General features: G+C 32.4%; 3 protein-coding genes across 5 annotated transcripts; 1 reads left to right on the top strand and 2 right to left on the bottom strand.

Moving 5' to 3' along the window:
* Positions 1-3: 3 nt before the first annotated feature.
* On the bottom strand, positions 4-6,447 carry LOC125856803 (D-aminoacyl-tRNA deacylase). The gene is made up of 8 exons (XM_049536439.1): positions 6,092-6,447; positions 4,943-5,085; positions 4,696-4,759; positions 3,606-3,658; positions 3,351-3,406; positions 2,077-2,151; positions 1,623-1,811; positions 4-393 (listed from the first exon to the last, which is right to left on the bottom strand). The coding sequence occupies exons 1-8, from the start codon at positions 6,375-6,377 to the stop codon at positions 306-308; spliced, it is 954 nt and encodes a 317-aa protein (XP_049392396.1). The 5' UTR covers positions 6,378-6,447; the 3' UTR covers positions 4-305.
* A 773-nt stretch (positions 6,448-7,220) lies between these two features.
* On the top strand, positions 7,221-11,637 carry LOC125856867 (uncharacterized). Of its 2 annotated transcripts, none has more exons than XM_049536514.1 (8): positions 7,221-7,345; positions 7,435-7,553; positions 9,267-9,346; positions 9,783-9,924; positions 10,008-10,157; positions 10,238-10,439; positions 11,118-11,219; positions 11,303-11,637. In XM_049536514.1, the coding sequence occupies exons 1-7, from the start codon at positions 7,279-7,281 to the stop codon at positions 11,213-11,215; spliced, it is 858 nt and encodes a 285-aa protein (XP_049392471.1). In that variant the 5' UTR covers positions 7,221-7,278; the 3' UTR covers positions 11,216-11,219; positions 11,303-11,637. The 2 variants fall into 2 exon arrangements, with proteins under 2 accessions (XP_049392471.1, XP_049392472.1); XM_049536515.1 differs by having other exon boundaries at positions 7,271-7,345; positions 11,335-11,637.
* Positions 11,638-15,096: 3,459 nt separating this feature from the next.
* LOC125855143 (MADS-box protein 04g005320) lies at positions 15,097-22,561 on the bottom strand. Of its 2 annotated transcripts, none has more exons than XM_049534826.1 (8): positions 22,239-22,561; positions 20,243-20,321; positions 19,974-20,035; positions 19,583-19,682; positions 17,104-17,145; positions 16,976-17,017; positions 16,227-16,363; positions 15,097-15,433 (listed from the first exon to the last, which is right to left on the bottom strand). In XM_049534826.1, the coding sequence occupies exons 1-8, from the start codon at positions 22,421-22,423 to the stop codon at positions 15,355-15,357; spliced, it is 726 nt and encodes a 241-aa protein (XP_049390783.1). In that variant the 5' UTR covers positions 22,424-22,561; the 3' UTR covers positions 15,097-15,354. The 2 variants fall into 2 exon arrangements, with proteins under 2 accessions (XP_049390783.1, XP_049390782.1); XM_049534825.1 differs by having other exon boundaries at positions 15,204-15,439; positions 22,239-22,444.
* Positions 22,562-24,650: the final 2,089 nt, after the last annotated feature.

Here is a 24,650-nt window from a genome sequence, read left to right as displayed (position 1 = left end):
CTGTTATCAGTACGTAAAAATGTAGATTACATCATCTAATTTATGACTTCAAGATTATTGTCGTTGTCAATGTAAAACACAATGCATGAAAGTACTAGATAGATCGGGACAAGGGATACATCTGAACTTTCTTTGAAAAATTACACTAAATATATAAAATTAAAATTTCTTTTTATGTAATATCTTTTGAAATCGATATTGCTTCAACCTACTCTACAATTACATCTAATCACAAAAAACGTATGGAAGTTGTTGACCTTTAACAACTTCACCAGTAATAAGTAACTTGCTTAAAATGTTCAGAATCAGCGGAAGTCACCTGGCTTGCCAATTTTAATGTTCTGTGCACCTAGGAATTCAATGATCGCGTTCTTCTGCCAGCTCTTGAAACTCCTGCAACGATATTCAAGTATAACAAAATCGTGTTATTCTAAGTAAACGAAAAAGGAAAAAGAGGACGTTAACAATTAAAATGTTACTGAGATAAACAATGTAATGATGTTTTGTGAGAAGTGTTTACTCCACACTAACCGTTAGGTGTTCTTGATCTTATACTAGCTTCTAATGACATGCTAATTAGAACTTACGGCTTTATCAGAGGTTGGAAGGAAACAATGTATCTCTATTCATCTCTGAAGCCTGCAACGCTCATTATATCCTAGCTACTCGTTTTGATTGTTTTGTACTCAACAGTCGGAAGAAAATTGTTGTACTTCAGTAGTAAACATGATGGGGAGACTAATGACTGGTCAGGAGTGGTAATCTTGTCGTAGTTTCTTTTCTCTTGACAGCTGAAAAGTTTCTGCCAGAAATATTTTACAGAACCCCTAACGTAGGGCTAATAGTGTGGATATATAATAATTAAGGAGGGTTTAAGATTTAAGTGACTAGCTAAGTGATAAAAGCAAGTTCCTGGCAACTGTGTCATCAATGGAATTGTTTGAAGTGTTGGTGAGAGGAGATCAATTGCAACAGAGTTATGGAGAAGCTAGAAAAAGTGCTTGGGCATTGGGCAGCATGTCCCCGATGCACCATTATTGGATGGAGGGGAGTCATTATGATCCTGAAAAAGGACTCTAGACAAAGATTTTATTGTTCTTTCCAGATAACAAGTCATTAGAAAAGCTCAGTCTTTTGTTTAACTTCAAGATTACAACAAAGAAAAAATAGATTTAAATATTCAACTCATTGAGAAGAATGAAGTCTACCTAACATTGAAAATAAATAGCGTATGTAAATGTGCACTCCGATTCTGGAAAACTGCAGCTTCTTCCATTTTAAGATCATATTTTCATTTTCTATCATGATTATTACTCTGTAACAATATGCTCAAATAGATGGTCGTTCAATAAAAGAATGAAGATGGATCACTTGGAAAATTTAAGCTTACTGAGATGGTCACCCTTTGATGCAACATATTTTCAGTCTTAAAATTCCTATCTAGTCGGTTCACCCTGGCTCTAAAAAGTGGTCCTTACGCTCCATAGTGGAAGAGGTAGATTCAGTGAAAGTTCAAGTGATACTAGTGCTGGTTGGGAATTGGTATCTTTCTTTTATTTCTTTCATAGTGTAGAACCAAATATAAAAAAAAAAACCTTTTTTTTTGTTGCAAATGAACTTACTTCTGATCAAGATGTGCCAGAATTTCTCCACCAGGAAAACCTGCTTTAGTAGCATCATATGCTGCTCTAATTGAGTGTTTCCAAGTTCCAGCAATATCTTGTGCATTTACTTTACCTTTTGATGGACCAGGATCTTCCATCGGTAAGGAGTAACCAGAGAGGAGTTGGCCCACCCAACAACCGTCCTTCCTGTGGTGAACGAAAACAAATTAAACCAAACTTATGCTGGAATATAGCTTCTGTTTCATAATGTAGCAACATTGGATTACTTCATGCAGTTGGTGTAAACAAAGCTAAAGAGTCATTAGGTTCTAAAAGAGCAGCTGAAACAAATCAACCATTTTATAATCTGCTCAATAGATAACTTTAAAAGCAAAGTAAGAAGATACAGAAAACAAATCCTTTTAATCAAAGATATAGAGGTAATAAACAATTTAGTAACCAAATTACTTACTTTATCACATCTGTATGGCGTGGCACATAATGTCCTCCACCAATCCCTAGAAGGACTTTGTTATTTGCAGACGTACTGGACGGCAACGAAATGACTTGTCAATTAAGAATAATACAGAAGACATCGTTTACAAACAAATAAAATTAACAGCTAGATAAGATAACCATTCATTCAAACTATAGTCTGTCTAGCTAATCTGAAAGAGTTAATTTATAAGGTGCAAAAATTGTGGACAACAAAACCATAGGACTGGCAGAACAGAGATTAACAGAGTCTGGGTTTACCAAATTCACTCCTGGATCAAAACGAGAACCAGGAAGTGCAAAAGTTGGTTAGCCTCTTGATTATCATGCTGGTCACGTTGGACCATTTTATACTTTAAAAAGAAGGCTTTCTCATGCTCCAAATAGGAGATCATATTCTGCTCTGTTGCAGCCTCATTAACAACATGTGGCTTCTTGCTGAGAACTTCTAAAGTTATAAAGAAGAGCACGACTGCATTAAGCTTGTGAAGGCTATGGGAGAATGAAAAAAAAGGTCTTGAAGAAACCAAAATTCCTTCTTGCTTCATTTTACATGAGAGCAGCTTCAGAAGAAAAGAGTAAACGGATACTCTGAAGATGAGGCTCTAAATTCTAGAAAAAAAACTTAAGTAGGACGCCGGTGCGCATTGGCCCAGGTCGATATTTGATTATGACATATTTTGCAAGTAACTGGAATGAAATGAGCAGGTCGGTAATAGATATATTTTTTTTTATGACAAGGGAAACCCGCAGCCGCTACCTATTGGGTGCGCACAGAATAAAATCCCCGCTCCTATGCAATAACTCGCAAATCACACAGGAGAGGTAACCCGCACTAGGCAATCCCGGTGCGACGAGCTTGACCCAGAAGGCAAACCTGTGGGTCGCATGTTGATGGGAACAGAAGACTAATAAGTTGCAAGGAAAGAACAATAAAAAATTATGAATCCAAATATGAGAACTGAAAAAATAAAATAAGGGAGCTCTGCCTCTGAAATCAATGCTAGCAATAGTAAAAGTAACATAAGGAAGAATGTGGGTTTGCAATATAAATGTGTCCCCAAAACTTCACCTTTGCTGTACTCAGTTTCTTTTCTTTTCTTGGGAGGTGGGGTAAGGATTAGGACGTTGTCGATACACACAGTCAATTCTAACAATTTACTTCGTCAGAGAGAAGAGAATGCTCAGTCAAAAGAAGAGCCTAGGATGTTTGAGGGATATAGGGGAAAAACTTGCAGATGTAAATGATACCTGCTCCAGTTTCCAACAGGAGGACCTCCTCCAAGTCCAAGTCCTTCCCAGACTAACTGTGATACAACATATATGTGTTAGAGAAAATCAAAATACGTAAGCGTTGATGTTTTTGGATAGACCAGACGGATACCATAAGAGAACTAAATAAACCAAAGAAAGTCCTTCGCAGACCAACTAAAGTTGCAAATATAAGACTTCCAAGATAGCAACATCCTTGACCAGTAAAGCAGCCAATAACAAAGCAAAACTCACCAGAGCAACAACTTGAGCAGCATCTGGCCTCCTCCAGTACTCCTCAGTGCTACCTAGATCAAGCAAGTAATTAGTTTCACAAACCACATAGCTGATGAAGTAAGTGATGGAGTAAAACTTGTGCTATTGTTGAAGAAGAGAAAAGAGATAACTAATAGAGAAAAAGGGGACACAATAACTATATAGACTCAGAATTCTAATTGTGCACAAAATTAATGGCATTCCACTCCAAACCACTATAAAAAGGAAAAAAACAAAGAGAAAAGGGTAGAGATGAACAGAGAGAAATCTAAAAACAGAGTTAGTCTATATCAGGCTAAGTATATAAAAGGGATACTATCCTAGAAGCAATAAAATGGACACACAAAAAAAATGAAGCAATCTGGTGCTTGCCTAAGTAGAACTGTAGAAGTCTTGTGAACCTATCTCCTTCAACTATCAAATTGAGTCTTGCATAATTTGGTTATTATTATGTTAGAAAAGCCAAGGAATACCCCAGAAAGAGAAAAAAGAGTGTCTACACTACAGCAAAGAGTTCAATGTGAACCAAGGCAATGGCTTAGTTATCTGCTTTATAACTGACTTACAACCCAATTGGACACCTCTGCTTGCTTAGCATTTAGGAAGATTTACCTTGTTCCCTCATCCTTACATTTCTCTCTGTGAAAACTGCCTGTTCTTAATCTTGTGTTTCTTCCTCTCTATTTGAACACTATGATCTTCTTTCATATTAAAATTATAGAAGGGGAAAGAAAAATAAGCTAATAAGTAATCACTAATCAGTGCTGGTACCATTTTCTTCTACCCAATTTTAGATTTTACTTGAATCATATGTAACTCTGCTGCAATTGGTATAGTAAACTTCTAGATCTCCCTTCTGTTCCATTTATGGCCTGTTTATCTGACAAATGCAGAATTTTGTGGACCCCTTGGAAATTATGGAGCTTTAATTCCACTTAATAAGTGCTATATAACATGAATGCATAAGACATGAAATAGAGCACATTGAACTATTTTTTTTTATGGTGTGAACTCCAATTTTAAGGAGGAACTAAAAGCAAACAAAAAAATAGTACTTCATGAAGCTTACCTATCTCGATAAACATTGTTGGCTTAGTTGTCACGGGTCCATGATGAGTAGCTTCAAAGGTGATCTATACCAGCAAGGAAACGATAGTATTAGTATTCACCCCATATTACATTTCAAGTAGAGGCAAAATGGAAAACAAAAGAAAGAAGTTATTTGGTGAAAATTGCCAGGATTATCTAGCAGAAGAATAATTTTTATAACAGCCATAAAAGTTTGATCATAGAACTGGTATAGAAAACAGCCATACTTCAAATTCGGGAATGAGATTATGAGATTCAGCAATTTTATTCAAAAGAATCATCCATGGCCCCATCCTTGGATTTGGTGGAGCCGCCCACCCTGGCTTCCCTCCTTGTGGTGGAACATCCCCCTCTTTCAAATGTGGCACCCCTAACAAACATTGAACATAATTAGGACCTCATTAAGGTGCTGCAAATATCTAAGTTCCATACATCAAATTTTACCATACTCTCTACCAATTTATAAACATTCTTTCCATGTTAGGAAGCTTCGTCATGTTTGATAACCATTCAAATAATGATATTATCCTAATCAGTTTTTACAACTTCTAAGAATTCAAATACATTTAAATATACTAGTTCTAGAATATTGCTTTTCAGTAATATAATACTCCATCCCTACAAAACTTATATACCACTCTCTTCATTTTGGTGATGTTCAAAATGATTGACACCATTAACTATACTCCTTCCGTTTCAATTTATTTCTCTTACTTTCCTTTTTAGCCCGTTTAAAAAAAAGAATGTCTCTTACCCTTTGTGGCAACTCTTTAGACCACAAGATTAAAGGACATTTTGATACCTTGTACATATCTTTAGTTTAAGACGACAAGATTCAAAAGTCTTCTTTACTTTTTTAAACCCCATGCCAAGTCGAAACCACACAAACAAATTGAAACGGAGGGAGTATTTTCCTTCATTTCTTAAAAAGGTGGTGTTTTGGTGTTTTGCTTGGTATGTCGCACTTAGACTAATCCAGTTATGTAGCTTCTGCATCCTATCAGCACATATAGAGGACAACTCTATTCACCAAACTTAGACAAATGGAATCACCTAGCCTTTTTTTGCCTCTACTGTAATTTGAACTATGTTGTTCCCACCAACTTTATTGAAAGCTAGGTCACACATTATAGTAGTAATATAATACATCAGCACAATTAATTTTCAACACAGTATATACAATCCAACACCCTCATATAAAATGAGACAAGAGATTTACAATTACACAGAGGCAGATGCAGCTTTATAGCAAAATTGCAAACAATTAATATGTCTGAACCCATAAATTTTAAAATATAACAAGTTCAAATGCTAATAACCTTAAAATTGAGCTCATAGAATTTAAATTCTGAATCAACCTCTATTATGCTACATACCAATGGGGTGGATGGTGAGAGCGGGGCGGTTAGACACAGCAGTGTGTTTACTAAGGAAGATAACCTCATCGACCGTCTGACCAGTAGCATTCTCCCAACGTTGATCCAAATCATCTTCTTCAACAATGCCTTTGTCATGCTCCAATAGCCTGACATCGCCATTACTGAAACTTCTGATACACTGATCCAAGGTGGTCCCGGGTTGCCAACCTGGCATAGCTAACAGCTCCTTCGCCGGGCAAATTGATGCCGGATCCACCGTCGTCGCCACCACTAGCTTCACCATTTTCGCCGGCTTTTCTGAGACTGCAGATTCTGTGGGTATTTTCTGTGGGAAATTTGTTCGCAGAGCATTTATATATAGTTTGGATTTAAAAAGATCGACGGTCCTGCTGGCGCCACACTGGCAGTAGTTAGGCGCTTTTTTGCGTGTCAAAATTTAAGACTAAGATTTCCGCATTTAGTATTTGATTTTGATATGTTTTATTTGAATAAAATTTTTTTTATGAAAATATTATCAAAAAGGTAGAAGAGAAGAGAAGGATATTGAAAACATCCCTAATTTCGGTACAAATTATTAATAATCTTAAATACATCCCCGTTATTGCAATATGAGTGATACACTCATAAATTATCATCAAGTTTAGAAGTGTTTCAACACTCTTCTCAACTTTTTATTAAGAGTTTCATGCACTTACAAGATTTTGAAACCACTTGTTATATCATGTGACATATTTAAGATATATCGGAGGTGTATTTAAGTTTCGTTAGATAATTAAAGATGTATTTTTAAGACTGTCAATAGTTTGAGGATAAAACTAATAATTTGCGTCAAGTTCAGGGGTGTTTTCAATATTTCTCTCACCTCTAACTTCAACATGAATTATTAATTTCATTCTGAATTGTTAACAACTTTAAAAATATCCTTTTATTTGATTGATTAAACTTAAATACACACTTAATCTTGCAACATAAATGAAAATACACCCCTAAATTTTTCATGCTTCTACAAAAAATTGAAATTCCTTGCTATGTCATCAACCTAAAGTTAGTCAAAGTAAAACTACCGATAATTTGAAAACAAAGTTAATAATTCTACGAGTTTAAAAAGTATTTTCAATACTCGTAAAAAAGAAACTTAATTAAAAGATGGCAAACATTTTCTCTTTTTTTACGCTGAAGGACACATGTTGTTGTACGCCTCCAAGTTATCTTTCATAGTTATGGCACCAAAACCCCAGCGCATTCGTCACTGTAAGTTCTCACTTCCAACAATAAACCCTAATTCTCTCTTCTCAAGGAATAATAAAGTTTGAATTTTTGGTTCATTTTTTGTTGAATAGTGGTGGGAACAACTTGGCAAAGCGCAATGAAGAAGGCGAGAACAATGAGTACTGAAACTGACACTGAATCATCAATGAAAGATGGCTTCTCTAAATATGCTGATTACCTCAATAACCTGGTTAAGTTTCTTCCTTTTTGGTTTCTTGATCGATTTGTATGTTATTTACTTGTATATGTCTGTGTCGTGATTAAAAGCTGTTTATTTGCGTTTTCCTTAAAATTTGGGTGATTGAAAACTGGTGTTTTTCAGGAGTAAAAAAGCTAGCAATTTAGGGTTTGTGTTCGGTATGAAGGAGAATGTTTACCGGGGGAGGTGTTGTGTGATGGTGGGGATAAGGGCTATGGGGAGGGGTGAAGATGAGGTGCGTTGGAGGGTGGGGAGGAAACAATGGATGTAGAATGTCGGAACTTATTTCCCTGCTGCTTTCATCAGGGAAGTCGTTTTTTATTGGAAAATGTTTTCCTTCATGCCGAGTACACTCTTAGCTGTGATTATTTTTGATACACCTGAGGGTGGACATAATATGGAAAATGTTACTGAAGTAGGCTAGAATTTGAAGAATTCATCGACCTAGAACATGACCAGACGGTGGTACCAGTTCTTGTGTATTTTGGGTATAAACTGGTTAAGTTTGCAAGAACGTTGTGGCTATTGAGACTAGACCTAGAACATGACCAGAGGGTGGTATCTGTTCTTGATAGATTTGTTTGGCAATGTTTAAATGCATGCTTTTTTTAATAGGAGTCCTTTTTACCTTTTGAAACTGTAAAAGAACCCTCTTAACATGTTTTTGATGTTAAGAATACGACTGGTTACCTATAGTTTTCCCCAAATCCCATAGTTTTACAACTTGATATGTAAAATGTGGCTTTCATGTGGTCAAGTTTCCAGGTCTAGTCTCACCAGCCACAACGTTCTTGCAAACTTAATGCAGGAAAATGTAAAAGTATGTTTGTAGAACTTCTGTTGTTTACTACAACCAAATGGTATTGGTATTCAGCTAAGCAGGAGAGAAGTGAACTGGAAATTCTGTAGTCAAATTAAGATCATATGGTTTGGATGGCGAACATTTGAACTTACTATCATGTTTTCAGCTTGTGCCACTTATTTTGAGAGTCAAATATTTTCCCAATCTAAACACCATATAGCGATGCAAAAATTTGTGCTTTATTGAATGGATGGCTCTGTTCACCTATCAAAAACCAGAAAAAAGGAAGATTATTTACTTTTGATAATTTTAGAGAGAAGGAAGTTTATTTGTGAAAAGATGAATGTATTTTCTATGTACCTACCGCTGATTTTGCAGTTATACATATCCAGATGACTCTCTTGTCAAAACTAGAGAAGACATGTCTGAGTATGTGCAGAAAGTCAAGATGATATGTATTCTTTTGTTTCATTTTTGCTATGTAGAGGAGATTGAGTCACTAGTTGATATGATAGGTTCCTTGTGAAGCTGTAGTCCTAAGCATGGTTGGGTTTTTGTAATTGTAGATAGCACTGTTATGGTGCATATCTAATACATATTTATATATATACATGTTAATTGTTACCAGTTTCAAAAAAAACATGTCTGAGTATGTTCATGCTTGAAGAGATAAATCTCTGTTTCAAATTCAAGTTCTAGTTTGAAAAGAGAAAGTTCTTGAGTGAGGATTGATGGCATAGAACACTTGCACAAATTATTCTTGCTAGTTTCTGAATAAGTTCTTATGTTAGCTGCTTATAGCTTTAAACAAATTGATGATGGAGAAAAGTCACTTTTGAGTATAGAAGAATCAAAATTCACATGGAATTGTGATATATGAATACTGTTTGTGTATGATGCAGAACGATAAGCGAGAAAGGGTGGTGAAAGCCAGTCGTGATATTACTATGAACAGCAAGAAGGTCATTTTTCAAGTGCACAGGTATCAAATCTGTCGCTGCCCATGAATTTTCTTGTGGAGCTGGTGGTGCACTATTTTTCTCTTTTATGCTTCTTGTTGTATCATATATGCGCTGTGCAGATGGTTGTATGTGGTCTTCAGTATACCTGGGTCCTGGATCTATGCATTGCTGCTGTAATCATTTTTCTCGCACATTCTTGCTAATGTATGGCTTGAAATCTTATCATCTTCAAGGGAGTTATCCACATGAACAACATGTTTGAAACTGATGCTCGTGTCTCAATGTGTATGTAGTATGCCAGTACCAGCACAGTTTCTATTTGTGCTTATTTAATCTATGCAGTCAAAACATGTCAAATGTTGGATAGCTATTTATCTTCATCTGCTCCACTTTGTTGAATTTTATGTAAGGTGAAAGATTATCTTAGTTTTTTGTTCTTCCCTTCTTCACTAACAGAATGAGCAAGCAGAACAAAGAGGAAGTTCTGGATAAAGCAGTAAAAGATCTGGCAGCTGTGACTGATCAATATTTGTCCCGGCTAGTTAAGGAACTGCAAGGGACTGATTTCTGGAAGCTAAGACGAGCATATTCTCCTGGGGTGAGTCAGTTGGTCTTATTTTGCTTCTAAAGACTTAGAAATATCCTAATTTGACTTGGCTTCTGTGCTCTTCCAACTTGTAGGTTCAAGAATATGTTGAAGCTGCAACACTTTGTAATTTCTGCAAGACAGGGACTCTATTAACTCTTGATGAGATGAATGCGACCTTGCTCCCATTAAGTGATCCTTCTGTTGAACCCTTGCAGATTAACATCTTAGACTATATCTTAGGGGTAAGCGTCTCATCTGTTTGTATTTTTCAAGTTAAGGAATGCTAAGAAATATTGCCATATTGCTAACTTTTCCACTTTAGCTTGCGGACTTGACAGGAGAATTAATGAGGTTAGCAATCGGTCGAATTTCAGAAGGGGAACTTGATTTTGCAGAGAAGATCTGCAGTTTTGTGCGTGAAATTTACAGGAACCTTACTCTTATTGCCCCGGAGATGGATGATAGTTCAGACATGAAACAGAAAATGGAAACAATGCTCCAGAGTGTGATGAAGATAGAAAATGGTATAGTCTTCAGCTGTTGTCTACGACCAATCTCTTTCTCTTTGTACCTTAGTTCTAACCTAACTACTTAAATACTGCTTTAGGACAGTGTAAACACAACTGTTTTTAAGCAATTCTGTCAGGCAGTAATCTTTTTGTTTTCAGTCTCAGGGGTTTGTTCATTTCAAATTGTGTATATTCATAAGTTTTTTCTTATCAGTAATATGTTCAAAAGCTTTTAATTGGATGCACAGGAAAGAAATCGTTATCCAAAATTTGTATGTGCTCTGGCTACCGAATAATTTAAATCATTCTCGTGTGTGGTTCACCTTGGTGTTCCATGTATAATAACTGTAATTTAAGTTCTCATTCAATGTTTGACACTTTGACTAATTACAATTGAGTAATATATTCAATTATTTTGTTGCACTAGGTAGTCGGGTATATTCAGGTTCCATCTGGAACCTGTAAAGGAGACTTGATATTCTGGTGTTTCCTGCAGCTTTTAGTGGATATTTTACCTTTCATAAAGCATCCTATTTTAAAACAATATGTTTGCGTTTAATTTATTGTTTTAGTTTGAGCTTGTGCAGTCAATATCTGCATTTAGTTGTGGACGAAGTGGAAATAGTTAGTTACTAGTAACTGAATCTGGAAAAAACTCGAGGCGTATCTCTTATGCAACTGATTGTTCTGCAGCTTGTTTTAGTGTTCATGTAAGAGGATCGGAGTATATTCCCCTTCTTGGATCTGCTGACACCAGTTATCCACTGTTGGGCATGCCAGACATTGAATGAAGAAGTAATTATCTACTTTGTTAAGAGTGTTTATAGAAGTTATTATGCCTTGTACTAATTTAATTATGCTGCAATTTCTTATTGAAGGCAGAAAGATAAGTTTTTGTTTGCTGTTGAAGTTGTTGATGCAGCTCTCCCAGCCTGCATATGCACACGGTGCAGAGCGTCTTTGTAGGGTGCTTTTGCAAGGTACCTGGGTGCAACGATTTGCGTCTTTGTAGTAGAAATGACAGATTTTGTAATTACTCCAGTCCTACTGAACTTTGTAGCGGAGATTGTATAGCTTACAAGTACTCTATTTCTTCCTACTGATCTACAAGATGGATACCTTATTCGCGAAATGGTTGGCAGAGTGTTTTCTAAGATGATTTTAGACTAGTATACACTCTTTATTTACCCAGAAGGTATTCTGAATCAATGTTTTTTCTGTTGTTATTATTGTATTTCATAGCTTTGAAACTTGCATCTTCTTTCTGCCTTATAGAAAAAAAGAGGATATATGTTCATTATTTTTTGGCTTGATACACAGTCAACCCCTTAAACAGCAACATCATACTCAATGAAACTTCACAAGTGGAGTTTGGTTAAGGTAGAATGTACACAGACCTTGTCACTGTTTCGTGGAGGTAGATAAACTACCCTCGGTTCAAGTGAAGAGGCAACCCCATAAACTTGTTAGGATATTATTCCCTTTAGACACTTGAACTAGGTCTTATTTCAATTTAACACCTCCTAATAAAGTGTTTCAATTGGATACTTGAAATTCAAATTTTGAAGAAAAAAACATATATTGATTTTTACATATTCACTTTAGCATATCAAGATAAACATAATTCTCTTAATCATTTCTTTGAAATTATATATCAATTAATATGCATGGTATAGTAAAACATATACTTCATGAGCATGAATGGAGTGAGTATAAATAATAAATTCTTAGCCTTTAACCCAAAAGAAAAAGGAAGATTTGTTGGGAATGTAATTAAACTGTTATATTGTGGCTAGGTTTCATAGCTATCCCTAAGTAGCTGTACATTTATCTTGGAAATGTAATAAGTAGTAATAATATGCAAAATCAGAAAGAAGAAAGAAAATAGCGACCATAAATTTCCATAGCTAAAAAACAAAAATATCATGCTTCTCTTATTTAGCTACAGATTAGCTATAAATTACCCAAATAAAATTCAATTAACTAGGGGCTATTTAGCAATGAATTAGTTGGGAATTATCGACAAATTTCTGAACTAATTCCATATTTTCTAGTAATGATAGTAATAGTAATGTAATCAAATTTATAGTTTCAAATTAATAAAATTAACTTAGTAAATACACTCTTAATAAAAGCTTTGTTAAAGATTAATTGTGTCAAATCAACATAAATCAAGTAATATGAAACGAAGCTATACATAGATTTTAAAAAAAATCTAACAGGAAAAGTCACTACTCATCATTCATATCTAGAAGCTAGAACTACTAAGACAAGCAAGTCTATATAGCAAAACAAATAAATAAATACTGTATAAATGAGCAAGTAGAATAAACCCTACAAGAAACAATTTCTTAGGGAAAAACAGAAGATACTCTCTCCGTTCTAATTTATTCGATGTTGTTTAGAATGAAATTTAAGAAAAAAAGACTATTAAAATATGTGACTGTAGTATCTCATTAAGAGTAAAATAAACAGTTAAGTGAAATTGTTACTCCCTCCGTATAAAAAAGAATGATCTACTTTTCTTTTTCGCCTGTTTAAAATACAATGAAACCTTTCCTTTTTTGACAATACTATAATTTTAATTTTCCACGTGACATGCATGTTAACGCCACAAGATTAAAGAACATTTTAGTACTTTTGACATAACTTTAATTCAAGATTACAAGATTGAAAAATCTTCTTTATTTTCTTAAATTTCGTGTCAAGTCAAACTAGGTCATTCTTTTTTAAACGGAGAGTACTAAATATGAAAATATGTCTTTTGTCAAAGACTAACTACTTCCTCCGTCCCATTTTATTTGAGTTAGTTTGACTCAACACGGAGTTTAAGAAAGAAAGACTTGTGAAACATGTGATCTAAACTAAGTGATAAATATTTGTGTGACTATAAATCATTTCATTAAGGGTAAAATAAATATTTTAAAGTTAAATTACTACTTAACATAGAAATGTGCCATTTTTTTTATACCGATGACTACACAGAAAAGTAAGTCATTAGACAGATTAAAAAGAAACTTCAGCATTGTGTGAGAAAGTAATCAAAGGAACTTCAGCATCACAAAACACATAGATTTCTTGAGCTTTCTTCACCAAATTAAACCAACTCTTCTTTAATTTTTAATAATTTACCTAAAAATAGAAACCCTGAACTTGTTGTTTACCTCACACAAAGGAATTAACCCTTGGTACCACCTTCTTTTCTATTACAACAAAAAATGAACAAAAACCCATTTTTGTGAAATGTAAAAGAACAAACTACCACTCAGTACTTATTCATGTTTGACTTGACACTCTGCTTAAAAAAAAACACTAATTTTATCACGTCTAATTATTATATAAGCAATCTAATTATTAGAAATTAAACGAATAACACTTAATAAAAAGGTTTTTAAGTGTATATAAATATGTTAATGAGTTACACATGAGTTAGCTAAAATATATATTCTCCCTAGACGAGCTAGTAATTATCACAAGGTTACTAAAACAGGCTAACTTATTATACGTAAATGGCCTAATTATTAATCTATTAGAGATAAGTCCATCCTTGTCATTAGCAAGTTACATAAAATAATAAATTAGTGAACAAAGAGTGACATGAAAATGGAGAGGAATATTAGGTTAAGAAAGAAAATGAGAGGTTGTCTGAAAAAGCAAGTACATGATAATAAAAGGATAAGACATGATATGGGAGGTGACAATGATAACCACAATATATAACTAATGTTATGTGTTTAAGGATTTGTTGTCTAGTATTGATTGGCTACACAACTATTTCCTTTAATACATGTTGGATATACTATGAACCCTAACAGTTATTACACAAGTTTTAGTACAATATGTTAACTCTAGTTAGCTCACTCAAATATCTACTCTTTATACATCTTTAATTTGTGCCTTTAACTTTTCCAGGGCTATGGACATCATTATTATATTTTCATATTCTCTCTTGACAAAGTCTAGTTCTTTTTTTCCTATGATATTCCTAACGGAATTTTCTCCATATTTAGGGATCGAACTCGAGACCTTTAATTAAGAATGAAGTAGTTTCACCACTCACCACAACTCATGTTGATCTAATTCTTTCTTTTAGTTTCTTGACAAAGTCTAGTTCTTTCTTCTCATTTGGTGTCTGGAGTCCATATTGAAGCGCTAATTAAATCTGAATCGTGATGCAGAGTCCATTCAAGAGTGGCACTTCAAACAACATTTTGCCCATACCCCAAGACTCGAACTTGAAACCTCTGATTAAGAATAAAACAGTTATGATCGATCAGTCCACCACAACGTTTTTTTCCCCCTATGATCTAGTTCGTTCTTTTATGTTGAAACAATAATCACTCAGATGAATTATTATCAAAGAAAAATAAGCACAAAACTATCTTCTTATTTTGGTTATCTCAATCTTTATATCCTAGAACCACATATAAATTCAACCGTACTGATTTAAGGGTAAACAACCATATATGGTCAATTAAACATGACCTTTGAATTTTTTGGTTGTTGCATCAACAATAATGTAGTAGAGGCTCAAGCTATAAACTATGGTCACAATAAGGTTAGTAAGTGCATCTACTTGCATTAATTCCATAAGAATTTAAGTACTAAAACAAGAAATAAAATAGATAATGTAGTCCGATCCGTTCAGTGACATCAAATAAAATTGAAACGATATAGAGAAGATTAGTATGTCACGCACAAGTCGAGAAATGGTCCAAAATAGAAAATGTATGTTTGACTTATTACATGACATATATATCATTATAGTTTGCATACACAATAGTTTACTAAACATGCAAGCTAATTAGTCTTTTGAAACACTAAAAACTCAACTTGTATGTATGAAAGAAATAACATTTATTGGTTCTTTCCAATCTCAAACTTTCATCAACTTAATTGCTTGTAAAAGGTAAGAGAACTTGTTTCTCATTCAAAGCATCCATCCAGGTAAAATTCCAGTAGCATTCTGAGTTGATGGTTCTATATTATCCAATGGAGCCAGATTGTACCTGTAACTTCAGATTCTGAATTCGCCTCTACAACTTACAAGATGGCTCATCACTTCAATAAATACACAAAGAAATTAATTGGAATGTATCTATTACTTCAGGTTCTAAAAGCGCCTCTAAACTTACCACATAACTCACTTCAATAAATATACAAAAAAAATTGATTTGAATGTATCTATTACTTCAGATTCTGAATTCGCCTATGGACTTCCAACATGACTCACTTTAATAGACACACAAAGAAATAATTTTGAATGTATGTATTACTTTAGGTTCTGAATTCATCTCACTTACAACATGACTCACTTCAAAATACACAAAGAAATTGATTTGGATGTATCTATTACTTTAGTTCGCCTGTAGAACTTACATGACTCACTTTGATAAATACACAAAGAAAGATATTAATTTGAATGCATCTATTACTTTAGATTATGAATTTGCCTCTAGACTTACAACATGACTCACTTCAATATACACAAAGAAATTAATTTGAATGTATCTATTAGTTATTACTTTAGATTCTGAATTCGCCTCTAGACTAACAATATGACTCACTTCAATAAACACACAAAAGAAATTAATTTGAACGTATCTATTACTTTAGATTCTGAATTCATCTCTAGACTTACGACATGACTCACTTCGATTAATATACAAAGAAATTAATTTGAATGTATCTATTACTTTAGATTCTGAATTCGCCTCTCAGCGTCTCAATTCAATGGTTCAATTTAAAATGTTGCAAAAAATGTGCTATTTAAAGAAAAAAAAACATAAAATTATAAATTACCTGTTTGGCACTATATTAGCATTGCATTGTAAAGGCTGAAAGAACCCCTCTGACTGAGCAGGTTGTTGTCTGAATTGTATATTTTGCTCTCCAGTAGTATGCCAATGTGCTTGGTGGGCTACAGAGTTTTCTTCCAACTATCATAAGCATTTCATAAAGAAATTAATAACTGTCAATCGAATCCAGAAAACTATGTAAAAAGTACGATAAGTTATAACAATTGACAATTTAAAATATTTAAAATACATATAAACATATGACATCAAAGAAAACCACATATGAATCTCAAAATCCAAAATGGAGAACAAATGAGTCAGATACCATAAAACAAAGATTAAGGGTGTGTTCGGTATAAAAAAAAATATTTTCCATGAAAAATGTTCTTGGAAAATATTTTTTAGAAAAAATAAGTAGGTTTTTACTTGTTTTCTTATATTATGTACATAAACAAAAAATATTATTCTTAAAACATTTTTACATAATCTAAGCAAATACTATAAGAGGTGGTGATGGTGGGTAGGGGTGTGGGGTGGTGGGGATGGGATGGGGACTACAAAGGTGGAGTGAAGATGAGGTGTGTTGAAGGATCAGAAGGATACCATCAATGTGAAATGTTGTCACTTGTGGAACTTATTTTCCTACTTTCACTGGCAAAGTCATTTTTCTCATTTTAAAAGAACTTACTTTCATAGAAAAGATATTTTCCCAAAATTTAGATCAACCAAAATGAGTGCTTTCTGGATTTGTACCTTTGTCTTCAAGGATCTGTTGATTTCAAGAAGAGATTGTTCCTATAGAAAAAGCAAAAAAGAACACATACAATGTCACATGAGCAATTCATTTAATTGTCAACTTAGGGGATTATACAAATACATACCTTTTGTTGAAGATCAGAAAGTTGATCAAGCATGTTTTGTGTCTGAAACATGTTCAAGGAGTTGGTTAAAAACTTCTTTAGCAAATCATGCAGGCAACTATTTACCCTTTTTAAAAATTATTATTTAATTATTTATAATTAGCATATAAGTTGTAAAAGAGAGAAGGTAGGAAAAGGTAAGATCTTGTTACAAGATAGATATATATGTATGTTCTTGATAGTGTACAAAGATATAGATAAATATCAGATCTTTAGGATTTCCTCTTCAAGTCGTTCCTTAGTTAGCTTGTAATGTTACTGTATTTACACATATTTACCTATTGAATAATACACAAGTTACAATGATACATGCACTTGGAAATTTTGACCTTCCTTCAGTTTCGAAAAAATATTTTCAGTTTCAAAAAATCTTGACCTTCCTATTGTTTCCTATGATCAGTTATCTCATGCATCTAGATCTTTGATTGCATCTCTAGACTCTATGTCTGTACCCAAAAATGTTAAGGAGGCTTTGATCATTCTAAATGGTTTGAAGCAATGCTTGAGGAAATACATGTGTTAGAGGATAACCACACGTAGTAAAATTTCTCCCTAGTGGAAAGAAAGAAGTGGGTCTTCGTGGTCAAAGTTGTTTTAGAAGGTCCTGTGACAAGACTTAAGGCTAGACTTGTTGCCAATGAATATGCTTAGACTTAAGGGATGGCTTACTCAAACATCTTCTTCCCGGTTGTCAAACTCACTACTGTTTGCTTGTTCATTTCTCTAGTTGTTTATGAGAATTCTCCTTTGCATCAGTTAAACATTAAAAATGCATTCCTTCATGGCGGTCTCTACGGAGAGGTTAATAAGAAACAACCACCTAATGTTGTTGCTCAGGGGGAGTATGAAAAAGTTTGTCACTTGAAGTAGTTCTTGTATGGCTTGAAACAAAGTCCTCGTGCTTAGTTTGAAAATTTTAGTAAGGTACGTAATTCAGGAGTTTGGACTAAAAAGAACACAAATATGATCATTCAATCTTCTGCAGGCAATTTGTGGGTGGAACTATTGTCCTTGTTGTAAATGTCGATAACATTATCATTACAAAAAATGATTTTGTAGGAATCTCTTTTATCAAGTCTTTCTTACATACTAAGTTTCATTTAAAAACTTGAGACAACTGAAATACTTCTTGATAGTAGAAGTATCTAGAAACAAGAAGAAGTATTTTTCTATCTTAGAAAAAAATTATTCTTAGCCTAGTGGAAGACATCTATTTTGTGATTTTTTGGATGATTAAGTTATTTCTTGGAGTTCAATGGAACAATTCATTGTTACTCTCTCAACTTGTGAAGTAGAATAGTAATATACGTGTGTCATGCTATTTGATTGAGAAGATTATTGAGTAAGTTTATTTTGCCACAAATTGAAGCCATATCAAGTTGTGTTAACAACAAAAACTCGCTCAAACACTTGTCAAGAATTGAATGTATCATGATCAAAGCAATATAAACATAAGGTACTTTCATCAAAGAATGCATTGTCAAAAAGAAAATAGAATTCAAGTATGTAAAATCTTAAGATCAACTTGCAGATACCTTTACAAAGATCCTAAAAATTGAAAATTTTCAAAGATTGAACTCGAGTTAAAATGAAGAAGAAAAATTAAAATTAAGGAGAAGATTTGTGGGATCAATAAAGAAAATAGTTGGCAACAAGTTGCCATAACAAATTGCAAGAGGCCATAACATGTTTACACATGTAATTTGCAAGTTGTTGAAGCAATCATTAACTCCTATAAATAGGAGCTTTGTTTGTTCAATTCAAATATACCAGAGCTTAGAGAGAGTAATTCACGGATTATTTATAATTCGTGAGTAACATTATAATGAGTTGTGTGAAATAAAAGAAAGTATTTTAAGGTTTAGTAGTTTTTTTGACACTATCAAGTTATAATAAGTAATTGTTATATTACTCCATTTGGATATTATATTTTATCCCATTAAAAAATTTAATATTGTTGTTACTCGACCATGGGCCTTTCACGATTTTGACCTGTCTCGGATCGGGGAAGACGTTCTTCAAGACAGGACATACGGTACAGAAAGGATCATCTAAAGATCTTGTTTGTTATTACTCTCTTTTTATTACTATTTAACATGAATATTATTTATAGGTAGGTTTTATCATTTTCCAACATACCTTTCATAAAATTATATATATTACACCAAATAGGGCAAAAACAAGTGTATTTTGTTTATATATAAATTGTTGAACCCGTTAACACGAGGTTAGATATTAGTGTACTTGCAAAGAGGGTTTAACGTCTCAAGTTCAAATTTCAAGTCTGACATTCTATAATATAATATTGCTTGAATTTTCTTTGCAGAAATTTCTAATTCCACCACTGAATTGTCATCGAACATTAGGAGCAAGACTTATGAATATCTGAAAGCCTAAAATTGACAAATACATTATAACCTATAAGGTGCATAGAACATACCCTTCTTGATCTTATTTGCCTCAAAGATGAATCCAGCTGACGCTCAAGCTGTTCCAAATCTTTTGTGTTTAATTGACTTAAGTCCTCTCCAAGTATATGCCTTAAAGATTAAGAATAAGTAAATCCAATGTTATTAAGAATTAGGGTAGAAGAATAATATATTGAAGACACAAATAACATATTGACAAGCCGTCCTTTAATTTATTTCACGGGATTTTATCTAAACATCCTGAACCTGTTCAAACAAACGCATGATTGAACATGTCCATGCATGTTCAAAATACTAGTTCTAAACCGGTTCAGGTGTTTAGATGAAACCCCACGAAGTAAAAATGGACCGTTAATCAAAATGGGACAAGTAAAAGTGCCTTTCAAACAAATAATGTATCACCTTTGAGACTGTTGTAGCACTTCAACTCTTGCTTTCAGCTTCATATACTCTTGGTAGTTATTCTATTCCATAATAACACTAATAAGTTAGAATGAATATAGAGTGCTTGGCATTAGTTATCAATATCAACTAATTAATTATTTACGAAGAAAATAAGACAGATAACCTGTTATAAAAAGGTTAAATTACATTGATACTGTCAGAGTATATAAGTTAAATTTATCATTTAAGTACGAAGTAAATTGCGATTCTGAGGAAGATGAAGGAACCTGTGAATCCATTGAAGACTGGCCAGTTTCAAGGTCACCATAGCTGCATCTATGGTATCTCTCCAGTGTATCAGACATACTAGGAAAAAAAGACAAGTTGCACAAAAGTGACAATTTGATTTAGAGGAATCTTCAACTTATTAAAGGATCATACTTTATTTACTCTTTGACAAGAATTGTAATTATTACTAGTTTTTTTAATCATGTTACAAGTACAACAATACTAGTAACTTATCAGTGTGATCTCATAAGTGGGGTTTGAGGAGGATGGGGTGTACGTAAACCTTATACCTACCTTGTGAGAGGTAATCTAGAGGTTGTTTTCGATAGACTCTTTCAGCTTATGAAAAGTGATTTCAAAACTAGGTTTAGCCAATACAAGAGTAAAAACTATGGTGAAAATACGATAGACAAGAAAGTCCATGAAGTAAAAATAGTACAAACAACCCAAGTAAAAGAAACAACAGTAATAATACAATAAACAAAGAGATAATAATAATAATGATATTGATGATAATTAGAACTATGTACTTCCATGTGTTTTTTTTTAAAATCTAGAATCAGTAATATATCATGTCATATCTAATCACCTTACAAGTTATAAAACCCAAATAATAAAACTACAAAGGAAAACTAATGCACAACCATAAAATATATATATATAGGTGCTTTATCTAACTCTTAACTAGGACCATAGGTAGAGCATAATGCTTAATGCATGCTTGGTTTTCTCTATTATTACATATTGCCTTATAAGTACTTTAGTCCACGGTTGCCTTCTTTTTACTTTAATATGGTATTAGAACAGATAATTAGTTATAAGTCTCAACGTTATTTATTATAATTATCTAATAAATAACTTGATAGTGTAAAAAAACTATATTATTAATGCCTAGAGGTTACATAAACCAATATTATTTCTACTATGTTATTTGATCTTGATTATGTTTTTTAAAATTGTTAGTTATTATAACTTAGAATACTCGAGTCACATAAATTGAAACAAAAGGAGTATGCAGAAAATGAAGAGTAAATGATAAATTTGTCAGTTCAAGAACATTAGTGTCAAAATTAGATGAAAGGCAAGTCCTTAACTTTAAGAAAAAGACGATTTAGATGGTCATTCAATTAATAGGATTGTTATATGAAAAATTAACATTATTTCTTGATTTCAATATAATTTTCTTGGATAATAACTATTAATTGAGTGATTATTCAAACAAAAATGATCAACTGCAAAAACTACTCCAATCCGCAATACAGAATTTTCTATATGAATTGAGCTTAAATGAAAAGTTGAGGATTCATATTGTCAATTCCGACTTGATATAAAGTTAGTGTTATTTGTTGCCATATATAATCAAATCAAATTCTTTTTCAAAGTTTTTTGTTGTTTTCAAAAACTAAGATAAGAATTCAAGCAGCTTTAATTCAATTCATATTATAAAACTTCTTTTTGTTTCATGTGTCTGTACTTGAAGAACATATAAAGTGAGGATATTTTATTTTAAATTTATTTATTTGTTTGTTTAAAATAAAAAGAAGAAAAAATGAAGGTGGAACATCAAATCATAACAAAAGTTAGATCATAAAATGAACTTTGTTTTAACAATTTTAATGTACAAGAAAACCTAGATCTAATCAAATGAAAATTTGATTATTCACCCTTAATAAATGTACTAAAAACTCTATTCTCACTCAGATCTATAAACATCAATACTCAAAAACAAATAAAAATCAACAACAATTTTTTTAAAAAAAGATAACAAAATCATAATGCACATAAACATCCGTTTGACCATAGATTTTGCAATTGAAACTCAAAGTTGTAATATTTGGAACTAATTTAAAGTTTTGCAAGTGGAAATGAAATTTAAGATATTTAAAGATTAAATTTCGTGGTTAAACATATACAATTTTTCAAAAATCTATAAAACATAAACGTGAAGCTTAAATGGAGCGATATCGATCGACATTAAAAACATATAAATATTACCTAGAGGTACTGCAAAATTCATAGAGCTTGCCACGATTAGAGAAAATGATAAGAGCAACTTCAGCTTCACACAAAATAGAAAGCTCATAAGCTTTTTTGAGTAATCCATTTCTTCTCTTAGCAAAAGTAACTTGCCTGTTTATCTTGTTTTCTATTCTCTTCAATTCTACCTTACCTCTTCCCATTATAATATTATAAAATATAGTTTCAAAATCTAATATTTTAATCTCAAAAACTAGTCATGTGTGTGTTTTTTTTTATAAAAGCCTATGTATAGTAGGATATTGATAGTGTAGTTATGGTTTTGGTTCTTCTTTTTTCTGTCTTTTTATTCTTAGGGTAATAGTAAATAGCTTTGTGGGGTCATGGGGTTTCCTAATATTACAACATTGTATCTATATTGCTTATATTATTTCGTTTGATGTGATATGTGATGTATAAGGTATAATAATTTCAAGATAAAATGCAGAGTTATTTTATCGTGTGTTTAGTTGGAGGAATTATGTAGTAATTTTTAGATTATTTCTCCTACAATTTATATTTTAGTGACGGAATATGTCATTTCATATACATAGTGAAATAATAACTTATTCTGAAATAATTTATTCTAAGATAATTAATTCTAAAATAATTTATTCACGGCCAAACTACCCTTATAAATATCACTTTAAACATTGTAAATAATGCATTTTTGGTAATACTGCAAACTGCTTTTGTTATTTCTTCTGCTTGTGTCCCTTGTCTCTCTATAATTAACACTCCCTCCGTCTCTAATTACTTGTTCATTTTTGGATTGACACACCTATTAAGAAAACACTTATTGACATAGTGAGTTTATCATTTTATCCTTATTAATTATGAAGTGGATGAATTAAAAATTTAATATTTTCAAAAAGCTTTACCTTTTTCAAAGTAATTAATTGAGGGTATAATAGGAAATTTTTTTGTCCTTTCTTGATTTGTCAAAATGGACAAATAATTAGGAACAACTACAAAAAGGAAAAAAGGGCAAGTAAATAGGGACAGGAGGAGTATATAAGTAAAATATGTTTTGGTGTTTAGGGCAAAAAAAAAAAAAAGACAAGTCAATACTATTTAGTATTATTATTTTTCAGGATAAAATGCAGAGTTATTTTATCGTATGATTAGTTGGAGGTATTATGTAGTAATTCTTAGATTATTACTCTTACCATTTGTGTTTTAGTGATGAAATACATTATCTCATATATATAGTGAAATAATAACTTATTCATGAAATGATTTATTCTAAGATAATTAATTCTAAAATAATTTATTCACGACCAAACAATCCTTATAAATATCACTTTAAACATTGTAAATATTGCATTTTTGGTAATGCTGGAAACTGCTTTTGTTATTTCTTCTGCTTGTGTCCCTTGTCTCTCTATAATTAATATATAAGTAAAATATGTTTTGGTGTTTAGGGCAAAAAAAAAGGACAAGTCAATACTATTTAGTATTATTATTTTTGGTTTCTCACCAACTAACCTTTTAATATCAAGTTTTTGCCCCTATTTGGGGGTGGTATTTAATTTGTATCAAATTACATATTAAATCAAAGGAGACATAAGTTTTAGAATTTTTTTTTCCATATAAGTTGTGTAGTATCTAGTTTGATGGGAAGACTTAAGTTAAAAGATTTTTTGCCTTATTCGGTTCTGTAGGAATTAAGCGGGCATAATTTGGTATGCCTTGTAACACAGAACATGTGTTATATTATGATATAAATATTAATTTTTTTCCTTGTAGAATTTGTTTTAAATTTTTTTTGATGCTAGGGGTATTTTAAGTCACTTTTTTTTTATTACTTAAAGGACAAAAGTTAAAGATCACCAACTTAAGAGTCAAAAATTTAAAACCACCCCAAAATGGGGCAATCGTGCGAATAACCCTTTTAATATTTGTATTAGGGCCTCGACTAATTTCAATTCTAGTCATGTGTGACTCGTTTAAATGGGAAACACTCTATAACAAATGTTTATCCATACCAAGTAAGAATTCAAAACTCTAATTAAAAATAAAAAAATCATATTTATCTCATCACAGTCTTTATCGATAATACTTTTACTAATATCTTTATGTTATCTCTAGAATTTGATTGGTGGCTGTCAAGTCTAACCCAAACTTTAGATTTTTAAGCAAGTTGAGGTGTAGAGCACTGAGGAGTGGGCATGTACTCTTGTTTTGAGCAAATATGCCCCAATTTGATTTGAAGTTCTCAACAATGGTATCTTTTTAGGCCCTTTTTGGCTAGCTATGAGTTTTTGGTCGTGATTTGAAGTCAGATTGATTTGAAATTAAAATTAAAATTAAATTTAATTTGAAAATGTAAATTGGATTTCAAAAGTAATATTATTTTATCGAAAACCACATAATTCGTTGAAAATTCTA

Source organism: Solanum stenotomum, chromosome 2 (genome assembly GCF_019186545.1).
Source record: "Solanum stenotomum isolate F172 chromosome 2, ASM1918654v1, whole genome shotgun sequence".
Lineage (NCBI taxonomy): Eukaryota > Viridiplantae > Streptophyta > Magnoliopsida > Solanales > Solanaceae > Solanum > Solanum stenotomum.
The sequence above is the reverse complement of the archived record's forward strand: the minus strand, read 5'-3'. Positions and strand labels throughout refer to the sequence as shown.

Coding starts and splice junctions, on each gene's coding strand:
- LOC125856867 (XM_049536514.1), top strand. CDS start 7,279: ATGTTGTTGTACGCCTCCAAGTTATCTTTCATAGTTATGGCACCAAAA. Junction 7,346..7,434: donor ACCCCAGCGCATTCGTCACT/GTAAGTTCTCAC, acceptor TTTGTTGAATAG/TGGTGGGAACAACTTGGCAA. Junction 9,347..9,782: donor GTCATTTTTCAAGTGCACAG/GTATCAAATCTG, acceptor CTTCACTAACAG/AATGAGCAAGCAGAACAAAG.
- LOC125855143 (XM_049534825.1), bottom strand. CDS start 22,423: ATGGGAAGAGGTAAGGTAGAATTGAAGAGAATAGAAAACAAGATAAAC. Junction 20,036..20,242: donor AGTCTTCAATGGATTCACAG/GTTCCTTCATCT, acceptor ATTATGGAATAG/AATAACTACCAAGAGTATAT. Junction 19,683..19,973: donor GTGCTACAACAGTCTCAAAG/GTGATACATTAT, acceptor TTAATCTTTAAG/GCATATACTTGGAGAGGACT.
- LOC125856803 (XM_049536439.1), bottom strand. CDS start 6,377: ATGGTGAAGCTAGTGGTGGCGACGACGGTGGATCCGGCATCAATTTGC. Junction 4,760..4,942: donor ATCTCATTCCCGAATTTGAA/GTATGGCTGTTT, acceptor TTGCTGGTATAG/ATCACCTTTGAAGCTACTCA. Junction 3,407..3,605: donor CTGCTCAAGTTGTTGCTCTG/GTGAGTTTTGCT, acceptor GTTGTATCACAG/TTAGTCTGGGAAGGACTTGG.